The sequence below is a fragment of the Martes martes genome (assembly GCF_963455335.1).
Source record: "Martes martes genome assembly, chromosome: 8".
In the NCBI taxonomy this organism is placed as follows: Eukaryota; Metazoa; Chordata; class Mammalia; order Carnivora; family Mustelidae; genus Martes; species Martes martes.
Window position 1 is genome coordinate 105,809,612 of NC_137895.1, and position 25,521 is coordinate 105,835,132.

The 25,521-nt window shown below is 35.0% G+C and overlaps 1 protein-coding gene across 3 annotated transcripts in view; it reads left to right on the forward strand.

The window, feature by feature from the left end:
• The window catches only part of ERC1 (ELKS/RAB6-interacting/CAST family member 1), a 549,895-nt gene that overhangs the window by 228,761 nt on the left and 295,613 nt on the right, over positions 1–25,521 (forward strand). For all 3 annotated transcript variants that reach the window (XM_080810688.1, XM_080810687.1, XM_080810689.1), the window contains 2 exons: positions 30–165; positions 19,481–19,612. In XM_080810688.1, coding sequence (XP_080666814.1) covers positions 30–165; positions 19,481–19,612 — 268 coding nt within the window. The remainder of the gene's footprint in view (positions 1–29; positions 166–19,480; positions 19,613–25,521) is intronic.

A 25,521-nucleotide genomic window follows, 5' to 3' on the forward strand; every position in this document is an offset into this window, starting at 1 on the left:
AGCTTGGTTTTTCTCCCCTTTATCAATAGGCAAGTGAAAGACCAGAATAAGAAGGTAGCAAATCTGAAGCACAAGGAACAGGTGGAAAAGAAGAAGAGCGCACAGATGCTTGAGGAGGCTCGACGAAGGGAGGACAATCTCAACGACAGCTCCCAGCAACTACAGGTTAGAACACGAGGACAGTCTGAAAGGACTGGGTGAAGAGATTTGAACCATAATTGCATGTTGTTTTCCTCTTCATCTTTATCCTCCTCTTTTTTCTCTTTGTAACCCTGCTTGCTGCCTTCCTCTGAGACCAACTGTGTTAGCAATAAAGGAATGGCTTTAAATAGAAAAGGCAAGTTTTATTCCACAGCTTTGTGAGGACATCACAGCATAGGAGAAAGTTCACCTTGCTTCAAGTCGATCACATTTAATTGGTAAGTTCAATGTCAGTTTAATGAGTGGGTTCTGTTAAGCTTCAGGGTGGTCCGTGTTACAGTTTGCCATCTTCCTTCATTAAAGTGCATTGCTAAACTTGGTTCATGTCTGTTGAGCTTCCTCCTTTGTTTTTCATTCTTCTTTTCCCTTTTCCCCTGCCTTTTCCTTTTTACCCTCTCCCTTTCTTTCCCTCCTTTTTAAACATTCAATGTAGAGAGCATATTTCACAGTCATACAAGATGTATAAACTATACTTTTTTACTTCAGCAGAGTGATAATTGATGTGTAGACCTAATGATTCACAAATTAGGGTGAAATTAGACTCCATAACGATAGGAGTAGTGATGATATGCGAAGTGTGTATATGTGCCCAGTACTTGGCCCTAGGCCCTGGTCATTCATGGTTTCTAACCTTTACAGTGATCCAGTATGACAGATGGTTTTGTACACATTTTATAGATAAGGAAACAGACTCAGAGAAATTGAATTATTCGCCTAAATGCACAGTTTTCAAAGTGGCTCAGCTTTGACTTTAACTGAGACTTTCTGGATCTCTAGCCTGTCAGAATGAAGGTTTAAATTTTAGAGAAGAATATCATAAGCTTTGCTAGAAACCTCTGAAACTCTTCTGCCAAGGCTGCTAAGCCATTGTCACTTCGTTTTTCTCTTGTTACAACTTCGAATTGGATATGAGAGACTTTGTCATAGTTGCATTATCATGAAATCTTTACTGGAGAAATTTGGAGGAGTTATTACTGTGGAAGCCATTTTTAGGCTTTTACAACAAATTATATTTCAGATGTATTCTTTTTTCATTCATCTTTTATATAAATTTTATTGATTATAAAGTACATAGTGCTTATAGGAATAGTATACATTTTCTCAAATGCAGCACCTTTTTTTTTTTTTTAAGATTTTATTTATTCCTTTGACAGAGCTCACAAGTAGGCAGAGAGGCAGGCAGAGAGAGAGGAAGGGAAGCAGGCTCCCTGCTGAGCAGAGATCCCGATGGGGGTCTCGATCCCAGGGCCCTGAAACCATGACCTGAGCCCAAGGCAGAGGCCTTAACCCACTGAGCCACCCAGGCACCCCTGCAGCACCTTTTGATAAAGCAGCATACCAATTTCCCCTCCCTCTTGCCAACAGCAGTCAATACTGCCAATTTTCTCTTCCTCCCTGCCAATCTGATGGATGGAAAATATTTAATTTTTGTTTTAATTTATATTTCTCTGATTACCAGTGAGGCTAAGTATTTATTCATGTCTTAAATTGTCATTTGTTAATGTAAATCAGATGTTATTTCTCCTCCCTGTTGGCCCTTTCCCCAAGCATTTTTTGGTTCATTTATTCCTGTTAAGGGAACATATAAATATTTATCTACAAATATTTTTAAGTTGTTCTGGGCTTTCACTTTTTACCTATATATTTTTTTAAAGATTTTATTTATTTGAGAAAGAGAGAGCGTACACAAGCCAGGAGAAGGGGCAGAGGGAGAGGGAGAAGCAGACTCCCAGCTGAACAGGGAGCCTGATGCGGGGCTCAGTCTCAGGACCCTGGTATCATGAACTGAGCCGAAGACAGACGCTTAACAACTGAGCCAACCAGGTGCCTCTCGCCTTTACTTTTTTTTTTTTTTTTTTAAGATTTTATTTATTTATTGGACAGAGATCACAAGTAGGCAGAGAGGCAGGCAAAGAGAAAGAAGGAAGCAGGCTCCCTGTTGAGCAGAGAGCCCCATGAGGGACTGGATCCCAGGATCCTGGGATCATGACCTGAGCTGAAGGCAGAGGCTTTAACCTACTGAGCCACCCAGGCGCCCCTTACCTTTACTTTTTCTTTTCTTTTCTTTTTTTTTTTTTTTTTAAGATTTTATTTATTTATTTATTTGACAGAGAGAGCACGTGAGATCACAAGTAGGCGGAGAGGCAGGCAGAGAGAGAGGGGGGAAGCAGACTCCCCGCTGAGCAGAGAGCCCAATGCAGAACTCGATCCCAGGACCCTGAGATCATGACCTGAGCTGAAGGCAGAGGCTTAACCCACTGAGCCACCCAGGCATCCCTACTTTTTAATTTAAATTATTTTAAGGTATTTTGTGTCATGAGGGTCTTATTTTTCTTCATTGCTAAATTTCACTAGGTTTTTTTTTTTTTTAATATTTTACTTATTTGACAGAGATCACAAGTAGGTAGAGAGGCAGGCAGAGAGAGAGGAAGGGAAGCAGGCTCCCTGCTGAGCAGAGAGCCCAGTGCGGGGCTCGATCCCAGGACCCCGAGATCATGACCTGAGCCGAAGGCAGAGGCTTAACCCACTGAGCCACCCAGGCGCCCCTTCACTAGGTTATTGATAGGAAATTTTTTCGTTGCTCACAAGTTTCAATTGGCATCTTTATATTTGATGAAATTATTTAATAGGCTATTCCTAGGATTTCTTTCAACCTCGTTTGTTAAAGTAGGATCACATTATTTTTAATTACAGAAAATATTTATTTTATAGGACAAGCCCTTATTTATGTTACCTCCTTAACGGTTTCATTTATCTTGTGCCCTCTGTCCCTTTAATGTTTTGTTACTCATCTATCTGTGTAAAATGAAAGATGCCCTTTTAATCTTTTGTCAGTTTTTATGTTAACATCAAAAAAGCCTTCACATGTAATATCCCATTTCCTCTTTGTATAATTTAAGAATTAAGTCAGATTATTTATTTATATATTACATAGAAAACTAATTTAGAGTAGATGAATGATTTTTCCAAGGTGTCTCAGTGATAGCTATAAATTTTATGAGAAATGATAATTCATGGCCATATGCAAGATACACATGGATGTAATTTATTGAAATATAGGGTAAGGGCATAGTATTACAAATAGGATAATTTGCCTCTGGTCTCAGCTCTTTTACTAATTTTGCTACTTACTTCTTAACCATTTTAGTGCAAATGATAACTTAGTGGTAGCTAGCATTCAGATTGTGATCTCTGAATAGGATTCCCCACTAAAAGAAGCTAGAGATTCTCAGAGAAATGGCTAATCACAGAATTCATGGGAGTAAAATAGTAGAAAAGCAATTGATTTAACATTTGTATTAACAGTAGCTCTTAATACCTGAATCTTTTTGTGTTTTAAATTTCTGCATATATATTTGGGCTCATCTATTGATGTTTTTTATGAAAAAGGAAATGCAAATGGAAGGAATTATTTTAGTATTTCCATTATAGGCATAATAATTCTAGGATTATAATATGTTCTCTATCATGTTAAAAAGTATAGTTAATGTTTTCAACTTTGATGAATAATGAATATTTCATCTTCATCAGAGGCCACCTGCCTTCCAGAGATTAATTCTTTTGATCATGTTAATAAGCACATAGTGTGTTCTGTTGTGAAGATTTGAACCTGCTTTAAAACAAGAAAGTTCATTTTCACGTTTTGTTATTCAGTGACTGACTGCCAGCTATGGTAGTTTATTGTGGCTTCACTCTTCCTAGCAGAAATTACAATTTGCCACAAAGCGGTAGTACTGCTTTTTAAATTTACCTTTCTTTATTCTGAAAGATAAATATATTTAAAAAAAATACATAATAAAACACATATGTATACACAGAGTGTAAATAATACATACAAAGTGATCATCTCAGGAAATGAAAAGATTATTGGTATCCCAGAAGTCACATGTGTATTCCTTCCCAATCATTATTTCCTCCCTTCCTCCAGAGGAAATTATTACTTGGACTTTTATTGTTCTTTGCAACCTGTGTATATATTAAATAAAAAGTATAAGTTAGTTTTACATATTTTTATTTTATATAAATAGAGTAATCAAATTTATTCTTTTGTGACTTATTTTATTCAATATCATATGTGAGGTTTGTTCTTGATAGTTGTGTGTAATATTTGCACATTTGTCCTTGCTGTACTGTTTTTTTTTTTAACTTCAAAATTATAGGTTTTATCTTGAAAGTGTTTTGAAAAGATAACTTCATTTCTTCCCAGTTTTCCATGTTTTGAATATTTAGATGGAACTTAAAGTATTCCTTTTTGGCAGAGCATGAGTTTGGAATAAGTTGTTACTTTACTCATTGTTCTTGGCTCAACACATTAAAAATGTTCCAAAAAGATTAAACAAATTCCTTACATATGAAATGAAAATCGTACCTGATAATGGAGGGAACTTGGGAATCCTGCAAACTATAAACATGGTCATTGTTTATCATGGCCTTAGTTATGAGTGTCCTTTTTAAAATATGACTGCATACCATTGTATTCTGTTTGTACCTTTGTATTTTGGACAGTTATAACTAAGATATATTAACTAGTCTCAAATTTTTTGGTTTTAGAAGTTCCTTTATACTCTTAAAAATTAGTAAAGTCTCAAACAAGATTTTTTAATGTGGGTTATAATTAGCATAAACATATATAGTTAGCTTATTGACCTGGGTATCCATCATCTTGTTGTATCTGAAGATGCATCTCCAGCAACATAAAATATTCACATAAAAAGTTATTTTCAGTGTTGTTGGTAAGTGTGAACTATTGGACAACCTAACTGCCCATAGATAGATAGTGCTTGAATCTCCTGTGGTACACCCACACATTGGAGACTTGGCAGCTTTAAAAAAGAGAGGAAGATCTCTAATGAGCTGATACGGAATGATTTCCTGGACATTCCATTAAGTTGAGGGTGGGGAGAAGCACAAAAACTATTTGTTGTATGCTAATCTTGGTATTAGAAAATATACATTTATCTGATCTTTTTTTACAAAAGAAAACGGGAAGGGTAAACTAGAAAGTAGAGAGACCAGTAATCTATGGGAGTGTTGGGAAGAAGAATGGAAAGAAGGGGGAAATGGAATTGGGGTGGTATGTTTGAGGGTGGTACATTCTCTTAGCGTATCTCTTTAGAGAATAGCTCTGACTCTCCAAACCACAGTAGTATTTCACATATTCTAAAACCTAAGTAAACAAAACCAATCAGATGCATTGGGGGAAACCAAAAGAGAATATAAAGACTAACAAGCAAAACTTGTTTTATAAACAAATAATACAAACACCCTCAAAGGGGCAGGGAAGAAGGGAACTAACCTAAGTAGCTTTGGAAAATATTTTCTTGATTGAATGCTATTAAGCTAAATAGAACTGTATATAAATCTTGTAATCTAGTAATGTGTTTCTCACAGACGATAGGCTAGCCGTTCTGAAAGTACTTGATATGTGTACTAGAATTCAAATAAATATTGATAATGAGGGCTGAGGTTTTCATTGTTCAAGAATTTATAAATAAGTAAAGTGGGAAGGCTTAAATGAGCCCTGTGGTGTTGGACTGGAATCAAGAGATATTACTGCGAAGTCATGGTATTTAATTTATATGCAGATAGATGTAGAAATATTGCTGTGTGTATATGTATGGGGTTATTGTACATGCTTTTATTTCCTAACTGTCCATTAAGAGGACTTAGAAGCAATACGCATACCTAACACCCGGATTTTGGTTGCTGTACACCTTTCTCCAGTGAAATGGACCAAGGCATCTTGGAGAAGTGGTTGATTTGAGGGCTGGGGCAGGGAAAATAAACAGTGAGCCTGGATAACTTTGTGGTTCCAGAAAATAGGAAAGTGCTCAACAGAAAAATGGGGGCTTGTGGAAAGAACATAGGAGCCAACCTAAAGGAGCATCTGATAGCTCATGCTAATAAAACAATTTGAGTTAAAAAAAAATGATAATATTTTAGTCCATAGAATGAAATAAATATTCATGAGTCCATACTGATATAAGTAATCAAATGCAAAAGTCAGTGCAGGAGTAAGGATAGCTCTTTTCCAAAGAAGATTTCTAATTAGTAAGTGTAGAAGGAAATAGATTTTAAATAATCACCGTGAAGCAAACACCTCAGTAAGAACTGTTGCAGACAAGATCCACTGATGGTATTGAAAATTAGTGGGTGAACATTTAAATCATCATAAGTCTGTCTTAGTCTCAAAATATATTCCCTGAGATGTTTACTAATGTAAGACTGTAATGGTTCAGTGAACGGACCTAGCGGATACCTTAACAAAATGATCAAGATTAACATTACCAGTAGTCAGATATACTGAGAAGGAGACAGTATCATTTTTGTGTTGCTCTTTCTCCAAAATAAATTATCTTATTCCAGTCATGAGAAAATACCAGGCAAATCCATATTCTGGGACATTTTATAAAATAACTGTGCAGTATACTTTAAAAAGGTATCAAGATCATGAAAGACAAAGACTGAACACTGTTATAGGTGGGTTGGTGGGAACTTAGAAGAAATGTTAAGTGAATGAAATGTGAGATCCTAGATTGAACCCTGAGACAGATAGAGAACATTAAGGAAAAAATGTTGTAATTAGAATAAGGCCTTTAGTTTGGTAAAAAGTATTGTACTTTGGTAAAGTATTGTCAGTTTCATAATTTTGATCATTGTTACCGTGGTTATGTAAGCTCTTAACATGAGAAGAGGTTGGGTGGAGAGGTATATGGGAACTGTGTACTAATTCTGCAGCTTTTCTTTATATTTATAATTAGTTCAGAATAAAAAATTTATTTAAAATTGTCATTGACTCTCTTTTCTCAGCACTTTTAATTACCTACTTCACTTTCCCATCCCCTTGAAAAAAATGAGCTATCAATTTCAAAAACATCTTACCTCCAAGCTTAATGATACAGGATAGATATGTTAGGCTTTTTTGGAAGTACTGTTTCTATGTTTGCAATGCAGATGTTATTGTGTTCTCTATATAGTTTGATATCCTAAAGGCTTAATTTAATGTAGAATTTAGTTGAACAATTTGATTGTTCTGAAAATTCGACCCAAACTGTAAAGCCATGATACAATAATATGGCTCTTTTGTTACAGCTTTGATGTACTTTGACTAGTCTCTATCCCTCTAAGATATTAAGCTTACTTTTCACTCATTTTCCTTGATGTCTTCCCTTTATTTCATATAAATTCATCAAATGCTTTCTAAGTGTAAAGGTCTGTTGCTAGAGTTGATTATAGTGAAAAGTCTTATTTCCTGCCCTTCTGGAGCATATTGTCTTATGGGGAAGACAATATACCATAATGATAAAACTAACCAAGTAATAAATAGAAATTATGGTAAATTAATTTGGGGGACTTGAGTTTAAAAATCATTCTGAACTCCATAAGAATCAGTGATATCATCTAGAGGTAAAATATTAACAGAAAAACATGGAGTTAGAGTTGAGCCCTTAAGGTCCTCAGTAGGTAAAGATGGGGTTGGGTGGGAGAAGGTGGTGTTTGAAAGGAAACAAATGGAAAGACCAGTTGAGGTGGGAGGGAAAAGGAGAGTAAGGCATTATAGAAGGCAAGAGAGAAGATTGTCTCCAGAGAGGGAGTAAATACTTCATGCTAATGGTGCTGAGGGACTGAGAAAGAGGACAGCATAGTTGAGTGGTGTGCTCCAGTGTATTCAAAATGGTCAAGAGCAGTGGTCTCCTTGGGTTAAAGTAAATAGATGTCTTCATACCTTATTGACCTTGGAGATAGTTAAATAGTCCTGTGTTGATGCAGACACTTCCCCTGAACAATTTTTCTGTCACACATTCACCAAAATTCACTGTCCTAAGGTCACAAGGTCTTTGTAATGTCTTTCTTGGGTATATACATAACTGATATTAAAACTTGATTATATGATGGTTAAAGTGTTTCTAGTGTGATCCATACATACATTTAAATTATTTTATAATTCCAGTTATTCACAAATATAGGACATGAATGATAAAAGCAATGCAGTACATATTGGCAATGAGTCTTTCCTATTATCATGTTTTTTAGTTATAGTGCCTCTTCCCTTGATATTCAGCATTTAATTTTGCCGAATTTTGTTTTCCTTACTCAAGATCTTACCTCTGTATTAAATTAGTTCTGAGTTGTTTCATTAATGTTTTTTGTAAGCCGTATTTTACTTTACTTGAAAGCCTGCCCATGTTCTGAGGTTCAGTTCAAATGCTCCTCCCTTTTGTGCAGCCTGCCTAAATCCTCACAGTTGGAATTAATCAGGCCCTGTGTTGTAATTCTATTAGACTTTGTTTCTGCTTTGATTTCAGAGCTTATTTTCGCTTACTTTGTATTATATACTCATAACTTGTGTGCTGTTTCCCCCACATATTTGAGTTTGGGAACCAGGTTTTGGTACATTATATATAGTCGGTTCTAAAAGTGTTTATTGATTTCAGTGGCATCACTGAGATGTCCAGAACCCTCCTTGTTCACAGGCATCTTAGCCTGGCCTTTGGATTCTCCCATCAACCAAACCTTTATTTCTAACCTAATTTTTAGGTGAGATACTAGCATAGCTACTGTATCCTAGAGAAGCTGATAGTGTTTATGTTTCTTAAATATGGTTTATTGATTTTCTAATCTATGCTCTTTTTCTTACACAGAATCCTTTCTCTTTGGATTTCCAGTTTTACCACCTAAAGATTCTGGCTTAAAATTAAACTTTGTTGATGATCTCTACATTCTGTTTTGTTACTGTTTTATTCCTTGTTCCACAGCCTGTATGTTTAATTGTACTTTATTGTTTTCTACTTAATGTCCTATAATTATTCCTGTGTGATTTAATCACTTTTCTCTTCTCGACTAGTTTCTATCTGCCTTAGGTTAAGGGCTGTTTTAAACATTTCTTTTCAGAAATAATGAAACAATGTTTTAGGTAGGTAGCCATTCATTAAGTGCAGCTATCATTGTTATAAATGATAAAATTTAAAGATTTAGTTACAACTTAAAAATTAAAATTAAAATTCTTAAATTAAAAATTCAATTGAAAAATTAAAAATTAAAAAAAAAACCTTGTATGATGCTACAACATTTAGCATCCTAGTATTCAGTAAAATTTCATAGGTTACCCTTTAAGGAGTTTCCATATTTTAACAAAGGAAGTATCAGGTTTTCGGTTAGTTGAGAATATTTACCTTAAATATTTTTTTTCTTTAAGCAATAATACTCACTTTGTCTTTTGACAAAACTGCAAGTTTTAGTCATATTCTAATAAGACAAAGGAGTCTGAAATAGGGAGGGGTGAGCTCATATCAGTAGTAGTTTAGTGCTTTGTTTTTATTTATAACAAAGATAAGTATTTGAATTTAACCTTGAGAGAGGCTTCTGTCACAGAGATTAATGGGGCTGCTGAAAGAACACTGCAGCTCTTGTGAGTCAGCTCTCCTGAGACCAATGAATATTAAGAATAAAGTTCAAAGAAAGGGAAAACAATAGAAATAGAGATAGGGAAACTTTACATATATTTAGGCATACTCTCTTTTTAGATGCATTATCGGTGAAACATTTGTGTTTTTATTTAAAATTTGATTGGATTTGCTCTGTCAAAAATAATTTTTCCATTTTAGTAAGAGATTTTTTTTTTCCTTTCTGAAATGAAGACTTCTTATCTTTAGTTTTCACATTGGCCATGGGGATACTTATTTAAGAAAACCTTCAAAAGAAATTAAGAGAGTCTGATACCTTTCTAGAAATACTATGGGATGCGTCATCTGATTAGATACCTCTGATCTATTAACTATGTTCTCATAAAAATAAATTTTGGTTTCTTAACAGACATTCTCCTCCTATTTAAAGATTTAATCCTGTATTATTTCTTCCTCTTTAATTAATTTTTTTTCTTGGCAAGACAGTTCTTTTTTCTGTCTAGAGTATGGGCATGAGTGGGGTTTTATGGTGTTCTCGGCAAATACTAAGTAGAGTTAGGGATTACACTGGAAGAGTATACATACAGATAACATCCATTTTAACAACCTTTTGTGTAGTTGATGGAATTAACTTGAAAATTTGGTTTTCCTGCAGGTGAAGCACCTACTCAAATTGTTGGCATGTGTGTGATTTTTTAAAGCTTTTATCCCAAACTGTGCTGCTTTTTATCATTTAGAAAAAAGCAAAACAAGTCATAAAATTATTTTAAGGAAATCTACAGTGTTGAAATGGACTCTATAGATACTTTTCTCTCACCAAAAATCGGTTCTTTTTGATAGCCAGTGAAAGGTACTGAAGGAATGTTTATTGATAATATTCATGTGTAGGTAGCCGACTGAGCTGCTTCCTGCTGTTAAATTAGACCTATTCTATGGAAACTTTTAGCCAACACCCTTTTAGCTTATTACAAGAATCCTCTCCATAAAATAATGAGTAGTTAAAGTTACATCTGGCACTAAAATTCTTACAAGTACTCTGTCTGCACTTCAGTGAAATGAATGGTTTAGTCCTTTCTTTTGTGTTGTTGTGGAAACCCCTCTTTTATATTTGGAAAGTGAAGTCTCTGAGAAGATTCTTTTTATTTTTAAGAGGACAGAAGCAGGTATTATGTATCCCCCTTGCCAAGACCTCAAAGACAAAAGTCATTCTCTTATGGACCACATCAGTTGTTTATTATTTTAAGTAAAAGATTATCTTTGGGATTTTGGTAAAGGCTTTGAAAATGTATGCTTGTTGTTTTTATAAGCATTATTGATCAGAGGAGATGTGTAGTAAGATTAGGCAAAACTGTGTCCTTGCTCAAGTTTCTGATACCCAGCTTCCAGGATTTTTAAGATAAGAACCTGGCTTATTATCTACATGGGTATTTGTACAATATGCTCTGTAAAAATTATTTATGTAAAAGCATCATTTTATATGTATATATTTCTGTTTCTTTAATGAAACCCATCTGCTCTTGTTTGACTTTGATTTTTAACAATTAAGGTCGTAACAGAGTTCTCTAAAACAGGGGAGATATTTGAGGGACTTTGGACAGAAGGGGGAAGAAAATATCTTTAAATTTTAACCCAAAGCATTTCCTTAAAATAAAAAGTAGTTGGTGTATAACCAAATTCTGTCTCTGTGTTAGGCTAGCTTTCTTTTCTTAAAATTGACTTTATCAATGCATCTAGCTTCAATTTTTTTCCCCCAGTAAGCATATGAGTAGTTGGTAATTGAATTCTGACATGTTGAATGATTTAAATGAAATCTTCTGCTATGTGTGTATGCTTGGGGGATGGGGAAAAGGGAGGAAGAATAAGCAGTGGGGTGGAGAGTAATAAGGAATTACTGTCTCTTTACGTTAAGGATAATGGGTAGCAGTTAACATTAATATCTTTCAGAACATGTTAAAGCCTTTTTGGTAAGTGGTGTTTACTCCAAAGGAAGCAGCTCTTAATATTAACCCAAAGAAATGACCTCCATAATCACGGCAGAGTTCAAGTTGAGAAAGGGACGGGTGAACAGGGGAGGCTGGGTTACCTTGGATAATTTGTGGGAGATTACAGTGACTTTCCCTCTGCTACTGACAAAGGAAAAAGATTAATAAGATCTGTCATTATCAAACGATTTCTTTTTAGGTTACTGTAGTATTGAACCTTTTTCCCTTTTAATTTTGATGGCGATATTTGAAGGGAACAAAAATTTATTTTTTAACTGCTGCATTGTTTGTTTGTTTTGCCTTCACTGTTCTTATTGAATGTTTGGTTTGAAGGAAAGGCAGTGGAGACTAGAGTCTAACAGCTGCAGTGGTATGTAGTTAATGTTGACAGAGCTGATGCCAAGAAGCAAAGTTCAGATGAATGTCAGTAGTCCTCGTATGGGATTTGCTAGAATCCAGTCTTCTTGTTAATGTGTGTTGTTGTGTCACAGCTTTTGCCCTAATTTCTCGACTAGTAGGAGTCTTCTTATTTAAGGATATGAGGAATTTTTGGGTAGCTTCCCACTTCCTCTGTCCCTTTACCATCCGCCCAGAACTAGTCACACAAACCTCCTGCTTTGAACCCTGTACTCTGTAAATGAAGTGGTCTTATTTGACCTTATTTGGTAAGTGTAGTTGGCATAGTAAATAGGTTTCAGCACCTAATCTAGGTGTAGGAAAACTGGTCTGTGTTAGTTTTGATGAGTGCAAACATAATTTGTAGCAGTTGAAGTAAAATTCTAAAGATACTGCTTTCATTTTAAGTGGTAAGGACTATTTAAAATAGTGAAGCATGTTCCTTTCCTGTCTACACATAGATTTTAAGTGAGTTACAGTACATGTCTAAATTTTGGGCTGCCTAAATTGATTAAACAGAGTGAAATTCCAAGTTACAGCAGGTGAATGAAATTCAAGTTTCTTTCTCTGTGTAGTTTTCACCCCCCCCAATGCTGCCCATTTGATATTCTTCTAAATAATGAGGGCTAGAAAATTGGATAGCTCCAAACAGTACAAATAATTCCCCTCTTTGTAATTTTAAATTAGACTTGTTTTTTGCTAAATTTTATGATTTTTTTTTCCTCTCAAGAGTAAAATCAATTTTAATGAAAATTCATAAAGGAACAGGATTTAAGGAGGGTCTTTAGTCAGTGGGGGCCAACAAGACCAGGAATACTTCATTCTCATAATTTCCTTAAAAATGGGTTTATTCCCCAAAGAAAAGAGCGTCACTAAAATGTGAAGACTGAATTTATTAAATAACTTCTATTATATATAGCTCTTAAAACATCCACCCAGTAATTTTTTTTAGTTGACCTCTGATTGATTGGTATATCATTGAGTATTCGAAGTACTGAACTACTAACAAATTGAATTGGAATCCTCTTCATTTTTACCTTAATCATAGGAAAATATTTCATTAGAACTCAATCCAATTGCAAGTTTTATTCTGAATAATTTTTGACAAAAGGCATATTTTGCTCATCTCATATCCAATGGATATCCTAATTTTGTGTAGTATCTTTAATCCCTGCCTTTTACATTTTAGGTAATCTAGTGTCATTCGGTTCCATTTCAGTATAACCTCATAAAAAAAGCTCTGTCTTTCTGGTAAAGACCCTTTTATCCTAACAGGTATTTTTCTCTCAGGTGCAGTTGTGATAATCACTGTTTTCATGCCCCATTGCTTTGTTGATAATTCAGTTTTCTTATGCTGGAAGTATACTCTAGCATACTACGATAATCATCTTCCAGGATGACCCCAGATCATCCTTACCTCCTGGTGTTGGAGCCCTTGTGTAGTTCTCTCCCACATTGTATCAGGGTTAGTCTATGTGATCAATAGAAAACGTCAGAAGTGGAAGTATGTGACTTCTGAAGCTAGATCATAAAAGATATCTGCGTCTGTCTTGTTTTCTTGGGTCACTTTCTATGAGGAAAGCCAGGCGCCATATCATAATGACACTCAAGTAGCCCTGTGGAGAAGAACAGAGGCCCCTTGCCAATAGCTATCACCAACTTGCCAGCCATGTAAGTGGAAACAGAGGACTGAATCCTGACTGACATCTTGACTGTGACCCCACAAGAGACCCTGGGACGAGAACTGTTTGGCTAAGCTGTTTTTGAGTTTTGGACCCACAGAAGCTGTGCATGATAAAAAAAAAAATGTTCACTGTTATTTTAAGCTGCTACATTTTGAGGCTATTTGTTATATAACAGTAAACAACTAATACAGGCACTTTATATCCTATGTATTAAAGTGATATGCCATATATTGAATTTTTTTCCTTGAGATCCAGTTTGTTTTTCTCTGTTGGCAGAAAGTTAATGCTATTCGAATTTGTTTTATTAATGTTACCATTGCAGAACCTTTTAGTGCTTTAGATTGTTAGAATTTTAGGCAGTTTGCCATAAGGATTCTTACCTTCGTAACTCGTGTTTCTGTGTTAATAGGCTCTGAGCTAAGAAAAGAGATGAACTTATTTTCTTTTAAAGCTTTTATTTATTTGACAGCGAGAGAGCACAAGCAGGGGGAATGGGAGAGGGAGAAGCAGGCTCCCCACTGAGCAGGGAACCCAATGCAGGGGTCAATCTCAGGATCCCAGGATCATGACCCAAGTTAAAGCAAATACTTGACTGACTGAGCTACCCATGCACCCCAAGAGATGTATTTATAACATACGTTCTAGATATTGCTGTGCTGTCCAGCAAAAATAGAAATGTGGGCACATATATAATTTTGAATTTTCTAATGGCTTCATTTAAAAAACCAAAAGGAAACTTAATAATTTTAATAATGTTCTTTATTGAATTCAGTATATCCAAAATATTATCATTTCAACATATAATCAATGTGAGGATTATTACGTGACGTTTTTGGTACTATCTTCAAAATTTAGTGTGTATTTATGGCACATCTCATTATTTGTGTTGTCTAATACAGTAGCCACGTGTGGCTGTATTGGACAACACAAATAATGTATTTGCTGAAGAAGATTTTATTGCAAGCTAAAGCAGCAAGTCTTAGAATGGCAGGATTGCCTCATGATTTATCTTAAAGACTGGTGTATGTGGACTTTTTAAGGTTTTATTTATTTATTTGACAAACAGAGATCACAAGTAGGCAGAGAGGCAGGCAGAGAGAGAGAGGGAAGCAGGCTCCCCGCTGAGCAGAGAGCCCGATGCGGGGCTTGATCCCAGAACCCTGGGATCATGCCCCGAGCCGAAGGCAGAGGCTTTAACCCGCTGAGCCACCCAGGCGCCCCGTATGTGGGCTTTTTAAAAGAGAAAATAGAGTTAAATGTGTATAGCATATAGTCAGAGCCTTAGGATGTATCTGGTATAATCACTGTCACTATTTGAGTGACCAAGAAGCACTTTCCAGGGCTTTTCTCACATCCCCTTACTTCCTCCAGCCTTGTGTTAACAAAAGCAGAAGTATATGAACTCCTTTGTGTTTTGCGGTTTCTGAAAGTGCTATACCTTACTGACATTTTATTGGCTTACACATATTCGGAGAAGTGGGTGATAACTGTCACTTTTTCTACTTAAAGTTTAGGCATTGAATAGAGATTTTTCTTTTTGTTCAAACCAAAATACACCATTAAGTGCAGTGTAAATGAACAGTTCTGTCACTAGAATTTTGTGTCAAACTCTATTACCAAAATCTACTCACTACTATTTTCATAGGTATTAAAAAAAAAGAAGAAGAAGAAACTATTTGCACAGAAAGGGCGATGGGAACAATTTTCAAAGCTCTTGGCTTGGTGCTGTGTCTTACACATATGCTATTGGTATATTTATGCATTAGGTATTTTCTGAATAATAGAACTTACTGCAATATTTTACCTCTTTAAAAAAAATGTTCTTATTTAGAATATTCCATGGTTACCTAAAGACTGGAAAAGAATTTCTCATAATTTTGACCTGCTATGCAAATTATTTGCATGAAGAAATTCAACTTTTGAACAAAAAACTGAGGAAGAAGAGAGTGACTTGAAATTCATATAATTTTTTCACCATTGGCACTGTCTTGAGATACATTTGCCCAGTCTTTTCTCTTTCCAGTAAATAGTTAACCCATATGTTTAGAGTATCCATACCTGAAATAGTCACCACATTTTTAACTATTTCCAGAAATTCATGTATTCTTATTTATTTGCAGTATCTGCTTTTTCAACATTTTAAAATTTGATTTTGAATTTTTTTTCTAACAATGCTTATTTATATAATTTACAAAGTGACATAATACTACATGGCTTATAAAAGTGGTAGTCCTCTACCTCATTCTTGTCTAACCTAGATTCCTACTCCCCTGAGATAAGCATGCTTTCACTCCTTTTGCTTGTTTTTAATACTGTTTAACACTTCCACCTCTCCAAATGACATTTTTTTACTATTATTTTCTTATTTCGACATTAATTATCTACTGACTTCTTACTATGAATGATGAGGAATTAGCCTTTCTAAGCAAGTCACCACACATATTTCCCTCTTTCCATCTTTCTAATATAAGTTTTACATTATTATGTCTCAGGCACATAGTATATTATGATATTTCCTCTACCGTACTTTTAGTTTTTCCTTGTGGTAATAATAGCATTGGGTTTTTAAATTTGTTTTATTATTTATTTGTGTACATATCACCAGTTTATTCCCAAATTCCTTTCTCCTACTATAACATTCCTCTCAATGTTGGTAATTATAGAATTCATCATCCCTTACTATTAACCTCGTAATCTGTTCATCCACTGTTTTTTCTTGGAAACCTCTTTCCTTGAGTTTCTCTCCTCTCCTGTGAATTCTCTTTATTCTCTAGGCTTCTGGTTACCCTGAGGTTCCCTTCACTACTCATTTATAGTAGATATCCTTTGTTCTGGGTCCCATGTCTTCCTCTTTCTAGGTTGACTTCTTAAGTTTGATGGACCACATCCCTAGTAGCTTTCGGAGAGAGTCTGTGATTTTAAGATTTTGATTTTGCATTCTTCCCTTACATTTGATTGATAGTTTGGATATAGAATTCTAGATCAGAAAGCATCTTTCCTTCAGAGTTTTGAAGGCATTATTTCAGTTGTCTTCTGATTCTTTGTTTTACATAAAAAATTCCAGTGCCTTCCAATTTTTTATTCTTTGTGGACAATCATTTTTGGCCTTTCTAAAACTTAAAAATCTTTTCTCTAGTATTCTAAACTTTAAAAAAAAAGTAGAATACCCATATTATAGTCTAAGTATAATAAATGTATTTAATCCTCACTGAAAGTGTAAGAAAAAGGAAGGATAATTATAAATATGATCTAGCAGTGTGCTTAGGACTCCAGTATTTATAGAACTAAAAGATTCTATTAATTTCTGGCATTGGCTCAATATTTTATTAAATGAAAAAGATTCAAGGTGTGTAATTCAGTACAAAGAAAACTTCCTTGGTTTACCTTAGCCAGGTATCTATTAAGATTCTGAAAACAAGACTGGAGCCACATTTTACTCACTAGACGGATTAAGTAGTTACAGACTTTGTTGGTCTTGGTGTTGAACGTGATGAGAATATTCGCTGTCTTCATTCTTTTGTTACTATCCTGGTTTAATACAGCTTTCTTGGACCGCATGGTTCCATACGTTATTTTACATTGATTTTAAATTGTATTATAATTTATGTAATTTACAGTATTTCATAAATAATATTTTAACAGTTTTCTGATTTTTATTTGTGCTATTTCTTGACTTTTGTTCTTTGTCCTTATTATGGACACGGATTTTGAACCATCTTTACCATTAAGTCCAGAAAGTTTTCGTAAATAAATGGTCTTGTACACAGAACTCATCGGGTAGACTCTGATTTTTGTACTGGTTTTGATGAAACTTTCAGTATGAAAACTGATTATCTGGATTATGACAAATTACTAAGTATCCTCTCTCTAAAAAATTTTTACTGATAAAGCCACAAAGCTATTTTTCAGCCAGTGCAGAAAAGCAGATAATCCTGTTTGTTTGAAATAGGTTCTGGGAAGTTATCTGGGATAAGTTTTTCAGCCACAGTTTAGGTTAGAGTAACAGAAGTCTCTAAGGAGATCTCTCAAAGACAGTGTTAAGAGTAAAGAATATCACAGACTGGACAAAAACATAATAATACTGTGTTATTCAGAACCAGTCGATAATGGGAAGCATTTGTGTTTCTTTTTGCTTTCAGTAATCTGGAATTCAGAACCCCATGTTACTACAAATAAAGTTATTCATTGGAGTTTTTGAGAGGACTGAACTCACTGACAATTGCATTTGTCTCTTTCCACATAATCCTTCTGTTGCATTTCATATTCTTTGAATCAAAAGGAACTATGCTGGACTTTGTTTCTATTGTCCCTCTCTGCTTGGCATTGTTTTAGAAATGTTCCACAGTAACTTCAGCAGTTTTGGAAGCTGCACTTTGCTGCTCACGGCAGGCCACCCGGAACCATTAAGATTTCAAGAAAAAACTTTTTTTGATATAGCTAAACTGCCCTTATAAGAGAATCTTACTTATGGGGCTAAATCAGGTTATTTTATAACATTTTCTCCTAGAAAAATGAACACTTAAAAACAAATGAATGTGACATACATTACTGAAATGTGAATATTTTTTAATCTCATTTTTTTTAGTTGAGAAAAATGAGAACAAAAGATTTATCAACTTTTTATTATGAAAGATGTTAAATAGTAAGATATTCTTTCAGTGCTAGGAGAAAAGTCTGATTTACCTTTGACAGATTTCCAGTTCTGGATTTCTGAAGACAAAGTTGTTAGAAAGGACTTTCTGTGCCTTACACTTAAAAAGTGAACTACAGTCTAAATAAATGAGAATTGCATAGATGAATGACAAAATCCTTTGATATCCTTTACTGATACGAGTATTCTGAAAGTTGGAGAGTGTTTCAGCAACTCTTGTTCTTTTGTTTTTAATTTAATTTAAATTTAATTTAATTTAATTGTGTTAGTAAAAGATAGCACTTTCTTTTTAATCTTTTGGTTCTAGAAAAATTTCAAGAGGAAATGCTTAATAATAATCTGATGCATCTAATTCTTAATACTGCTTGAACTCTGCTCCATTTACCCTTCTTATTTTAAGATCTTCCCTTTCTTACATGTTCTTACATGTTCAAAATCTGTAGGATTTTGTCTTTCTTTTAGGAATCCATATTTGCCTTCCCAGGAGTTAATTTTTAAACTTATTTAGAATATCAAAGTTAGTGGGAATTGGTTGGCTAACTTAAATTACTCATTCTCAGCCTGATCACTTATATCCAGTGACCATTTTTAGTTTTCTCTATGAGATTAAGAGAAACCTTTGATGTCTTGAAATTATTAGGAAACTTCTTTCTTTTTCATTTTTTTTTTCTAAATTGGTTTGCTGACAGTTGTCTGTGTGAAGAATATAATCTGAAAAATCATGCTATTTAACTTTTTCATCAAGGCTGAACTTTGTAGGGAGAGAATATTTTGATATTAAGTCTTATTACTTAGGCTTCATCAAAGCTGGCTTAAAGCCCAATTTAGAAAGTAATTCAGAAAGAGCTTTGTGTTTTTAAGTAATCAAGCCCTTGCTGCCTATGCTGCTTAACACAGTTTTATTCTCTCTGTTACAGAGAACAAATCCATCACTAATTTCTTTGCTTAACTAACTTGACCTTTTGCTCTTAGTAATATACTTCAACCTCCTATTATACTTCTTTTCTTCCCTTGTTCTTTCCTCTGTGAAGATATCTTTCTGGCTTGGATTTACTTCTGGAGGGAAGGATATTTAATAAGCAAATAGTCCTTTCTTGATAAATAGTCTCTTCTTGGGTTAACTAATTAGTCTACTTCACCTAGTCTTCCATCGTTTTCCAGGACAGTCTCCGTAAGAAGGATGACAGGATTGAAGAGCTGGAAGAAGCACTAAGAGAAAGTGTACAGATAACTGCAGAGCGAGAAATGGTGCTGGCACAAGAGGAGTCAGCCAGGACCAGTGCTGAAAAACAGGTCTGCAATTTCATACAGTTACTGGCAATGCTGCTGGTTAAACACAAGGTAAAACCCAACCAGTATAGTATAGGTAAACTGTACATATGTTCAGAGGGTTTCAAAAGCACTTCATCAGGTGTAAGTATTTAAACCTAAAAAAGAATTGAAATAAGGTTGCATAAGAATGACTCATGTTAAGAGTCAATGCATTAATAAATTGGGGCTTATTTCACATATATGGGTGTAGTATATGCTCTTGTATCTGGTGAGATGAAATGGAATTTGTCTGTTGTGAGACTGGTCACAATCCTGCTTTTAAATTGAATGGGAAAACACAAACATTTCTGAGTTAAAATGTTAAATTTAAATAACAGTTTATTTTATACCCTGCCTTGTTCAAAAGAGCAGTTAAAGTTATTGCAAGATATTGACAAGGTTAGTAGCAAGTATGAAGGACATAGTTATCGTGGGACTTGAGAGCCCCAGAGCAGCATGCCTCAGCCCTGAAGTGACTTGCTAAAGGGTTCTGCTGCTGCTGTGTGTGGTGTTTGCTTTATATAGTTTTTACATCTTTTAGATCCCTATACACTTGCTTTTGACTTTTTGTTAGGAAGGATAACTAAAATTGGGAAATGTGAATGGAAGAAATGGTTCTAACAAGAGAAGGCTCTATTCTCAATTCCTAGTGTGAGTGTGATTGGAGGTTTTGAATGTCTCTTAGAGATTCATGACATGTAATTTTTTGTTATTTTTTCCTTTCCATTTCTTTGTTGGAGAACTATGTGCTAAAAAGGTAACAAATTCAATGAGAGGGTAACCTGAATCTTTTGGGGAACCCCCATGATGAGACCACTGTGGTCTTGTGAGTTAAGGTAGTTGCACAGCAAGGAAGTAGGGTACATTTTCAAAGGAGACATGATGTAGCGTGTGCCATAAAGAAGTCCCTTCATAACTGTGTTAGGATGAGGATATGCTTTCTTTAGTGCTAAATATAGAAGGAAAGACAAACTGACAGTTTTTAGCCAAACTGAAGAAAAATGGAACTTTTCACAGGCTTTCAGTGCCCTGTTCCTACATAAATGCCTTGTCCACTTCTAATTTGGGTGAAGAGGGATTTTCTTTTATCTTGATTTACCTTTTTTATATTCTTACTTTTATTTTCAACATGTCCCCATTTTTTTCTTTCTTTAAAGATTTTTTCTGCTTGGGGATCATTCTTTAGTGACAAGTCTTACATATCATGTAGAAATGTTGGCCATTGATGATAATACATCATGTCATTATGGCATATAAATTGCTAGTATGTGTTTTTTAATTTTAAAATGTCTTCTTGTGTGAACTAGTTATAATTTGCTTTTTCGGGGATTGATTTTTATATATTTATGTGTTTATGTATTATTTTTAACAGACTTATTTTAGATCAGTTTTTTTTTTGTTTTTTGTTTTGTTTTGTTTTATAGTTTACAGAAAAGTTGAGCAGAAAGTACATGAAATTCCCGTATTTTCTTTCTTCCACCTCAGTTTTCCCTATTGTTAACATCTAGCATTGGTGTGATAGATTTATTAGAATTGATGAGCCAATATTGATACATTATTAACTGGTCCATAGCTTAAATTTTGGTTCGCTCTTCATCTCATACAGTTCTGTGGGTTTTGCCAAATGTCTGATGTCATGTATTCACTGTTACAGTATCATACAGAATAGTTTTATTGCCTCAAAGATCCTCTGTGCTCCACTTGTTTGTCCTTCCTCCATCTCCCCAATCCTTGATCTTTTTCCTGTCTCCATAGTTTTTCCTTTTCTAGAATGTCATATAGATGGAATAACACAGTATGTAGCCTTTTCTGACTGAGTTTTTCCATTTAGCCTTGCAGTTAAGGTTCTTCCAGGTCTTTTTGTGGCCTGATAACTCCTTTTGTTTTACTTCTGAATAATTTTCCATTGTATAGACATGCCACAATTTGTTCCTTCACCTGTTGAAGAACATCTTGATTACTCCCAATGTTTGGCAATTATGGATAAAGCTTCTATGAACATTTATGTGTAGGTTTTCGTATGGACATAAATTATCAACTCATTTAGGTAAATACCTGGGAATTGCTGGATTTTATGGTAAGACTATAGTTAGCTTTGTAAGAAACTGTGAAACTGTCTTCCAAAGTGGCTATGTATATATAATTTGCTTTTAATTGCATGCTTTTTTCTTTCTCTCTTTCCTGTTTATCTTTTTTCCACCATTCTGCTATTCACTGCCTATCTGAAGCTGTTGAGTGAAATATTGCATGAGACCAGTCATTTGGGCTCTAAGTGGTTTAAGGTATGAAGAAGCCGTTTTCATGTTTATATTTCTGAGGCCATGTAACCTTCATCCACTGTCCCCTCCTGCTGTCATCTTCTGTTCTTATTTTTATCTTTTTCCATCTTCTAACTCCACTGTTAATTTTACTGATATGTATTAATTGTATATCAAGGTAATCTACAGATACTCATTTTGAAATATCTTAAATGGGTAAAGCTTTTTTCGGCTGGGGACATTATTCTTATTATCTATTCAGGTTCAGAAATTATCTCTCTCATCTAAATTTAGCCTCTGAGAAGAAATAACTCCCTCTGATAGAAGGAGGGTATCTATATCTCTTGATTTCTTGAAGAGCAAAGCAAAATTGTTTGGGAATAATCTCTTTTAATTAAAATAAAATACAGAGCCTTTTAAAGTTTGAGAGGGGAAAACTCACAAAGGAAAAAATTTTCTTCTTATAGGTTCCCCTTATAGTTTCTTTATTCCCAGTACTACATGCTGCTCCATATTGAGCCCATGCCCCAAATGAGAAATTGTATAATGACCCCACGAAGGAAGATGTCCTATAACCTGTGTTGTCAAATGGAGAGATGAAAGTTAATAATTCCATGAGGGGAATCCCAAGGGCTCTGTTTACTTTAGCTTTGTGCTTTTCTACATGGATTTTCTTCTTCTGAAACTCGCCTCTGCTCAAGTTTTAGCAGGTTTTGTGTTTTGTTGAATGTGAGAGTCCATTTTCTTAAAATGAGACTAGAGTAAAATCTGTTCTCTAAAGTCTCAGGATTGTGAGGAGGTAGGGAGCAGTATCTTTAGTTCAGCAGTGCTGCTATCAACTTAAATTTAAATGCAGTACGTGCATGGAGTACTGGGTGTTATCTGCAAACATGACTCATGGAACACTACATCAAAAACTAATGATGTACTGTATGGTGACTAACAAAATAATAAAATTAAAAAATTAAAAAAAATTAAATTTTTGAAACGCTTTTTTTTTTTTACTTGAAAAGAATGTTTTAAATATCTTCATTAAGAGTAAGTTTATTTTTTGAAGAAGCCTTTTGCCAACTATATTGCTAACTAAAGTTTTAAAAAATGCCTCTCAAGTAATATGGTATTTTCTTGTGGCTCAGTAAGCTGGATTTCTATCTGTTCCTGAAGAGAATTTCTTAATTTTTTTTTTAAAAGATTTTATTTATTTATTTCACAGACAGAGATCACAAGTCAGACAGAGATCACAAGTAGGCAGAGAGGCAGGCAGAGAGAAGGAAGCAGGCTCCCTGCTGAGCAGAGAGCCCGATGCGGGGCTCGATCCCAGGACCCCGGGACCCTGGGACCCCTGGACCATGACCCGAGCCGAAGGCAGAGACTTTAACCCACTGAGCCACCCAGGTGCCCCCGAGTATTTCTTAATGTTTTGAGCAGTGATAAAGATATATCCTCTCAGTATAACTGAAATTTGCACATGAATTCTAACTTTTTTTTTAAAAGCTCATTTTTAATAGTGGTACTCATTTTTTTTAAATTGCCATTTTTGATGATATTTGGCTTTAATGTTAAATATAAATTTTGACCTAAAAGATCATAAGGTTTTACCTATGATTTGCAAGTAGCTATAGAACAATGAGCATTTTTTAGGGTTATATCCTCAAAATTTCCCCCCAGATATTTGTATATTAAATATTGTGCATTCCAATAATTAAAATCACTTGAACAACAACAAAAATGGCACTCGGATTAAACGGCATATTATAGCCTAACAGAACATGTTGGACCCACTTGGTTTTTACTCTAAATCTCACAGAATACCCAGTTGCTTCTTTCAATGTTCAACTTCTTTTCCTTCCCTTGGCCTTCACTGCCAGTAGTTCTTGATTCTTTATTGTGAAAATGGGCAGTATAGTCACTTAAATTTGATCCAGCCTCTTTGCATCTTACAAAGTTAAATAGCTAAAAAGAAGTAAAATAAGAAGGCAGTGCTAATGGCATGTGCGGTGCATATTGGTGGCACATGCTTCATTATGATTTGCTTGTTTGCTTCTCAGTTCCGTTGTTACTTTTGAAGGCAGTGGATTTTTTTCTTGTGTTTCTATCTTCTTCATTTTCACCTTAATCAAATTTCTTATCCTCAGCCTTGTCTGGTTTGTTAGACACAGTCGTGGAGGAAATGGAGCTAGGTGCAAGAGTGAGTGGGGTCCAGACTGCAATTGGCAACCGTCAAGTATCCCATCTTTTTTCCTTCTTAAAGATTCATTAAATTCTCTGTTGGCTGCGAATCTACCCCATCAGTTTTATAGCATTTATCACCGTGATACCCAAATACTTTCTCAAACAGAACAAGTTACCACTACTGAAGCATCACTAGTAACAGGGTAGCCTGTAGAAGATGATGTGTGCTAATAAAACTATAGTTGTACTCTCCAGTACTTCCCGTGGTCTTCTTACTTTTAGCTGTTCCCAGAGTTGACAGTTTATTCTTTGGCCATATAATCATAGTCCTGTACTGGTCTGAACATTTGTAGTAAGCTATATTTCTCATTTTTTAAATTAAATGGCAATAATGCTCAGAAAATAAAATAGTGATCCTTTTACTAATGCTACCCTTTCTGCAAACATTTATTGACTACCTTGTAGTTTTGCAGATATTATACTAGGCGCTGGAAATAGAAAGGTGATAAAAACAGTCTCTGCCTCAAGAAGTTCATTATTTATTCAGAAAGACTAAAGAATGAACCTATAATTACGGTTCAGTTTGATAAGTGCCATGGTAGTGATCTGAATAGAGAGCATTAACAGTAGAAGAGGAGGAGCAGGCATATAATCCCGATCAGAGAGGTGCATAGAAGGCTTCCTGGAGGAAGTGACTAATGCATGGGCTGAGTCTTAAGAAGAAAGAACTAAGCAAAAAGGGGGTGGAAGGATATTGACCATAGTCCTTATAGAGGGATCAGTATATGTGAAAGCTGGAAGCATCGGGAATCTTTAAACAGCGGTTAGTAGCTGTAGTTCAGGATAAATATGTATGCCACAATCTGTGGGAAGGAGGGGGAAGTGATACAGTCTGATCATGCTGAAGCATGTTTATTTAGTCAGATGTTGTGTTCCAGCATGTAACTTTATGATCAAGGCAGTGGAGAACTATTGAAGCATTTTAAGTACATAACAATATTTTATCATGAGTTTGCTTGCTCATTCATTTATTCATTCAACAGATCTTTATTGAGCATCCAGGGGTGCTGTGGTAGTCTGGGGTAATATATCATGGTGTAGAAAGCAGCTGTGGTCTCTCCCCTAAGAGAGCTGACAGTCTGCAGAGGGACACAGATACTAATCCAACAAAAAAACCATTTAATCACAAGTTACCACAAAGTACTGTAAAAAATAGGAACAGGTTTTCTGTAATTTGGTGGAATTTGTAGAGGTTAGAACCTATTTTTCATTGAGTGCTCAGAGAGGGTCCTCTGATAAAGTAACATTTAACCTGGGTCTTAAAGGGTGAGAAGCCTGCCATGTGAAGAATGGGGAGGAATCAATGTTTGTGACGGCAGTAAGGTGGAAAGAACTGAACATGTGTGAGTACAACTGGTATGATTTGGGGGGTGGGAGCACCGCAAGGCATGCAGGGCCTTA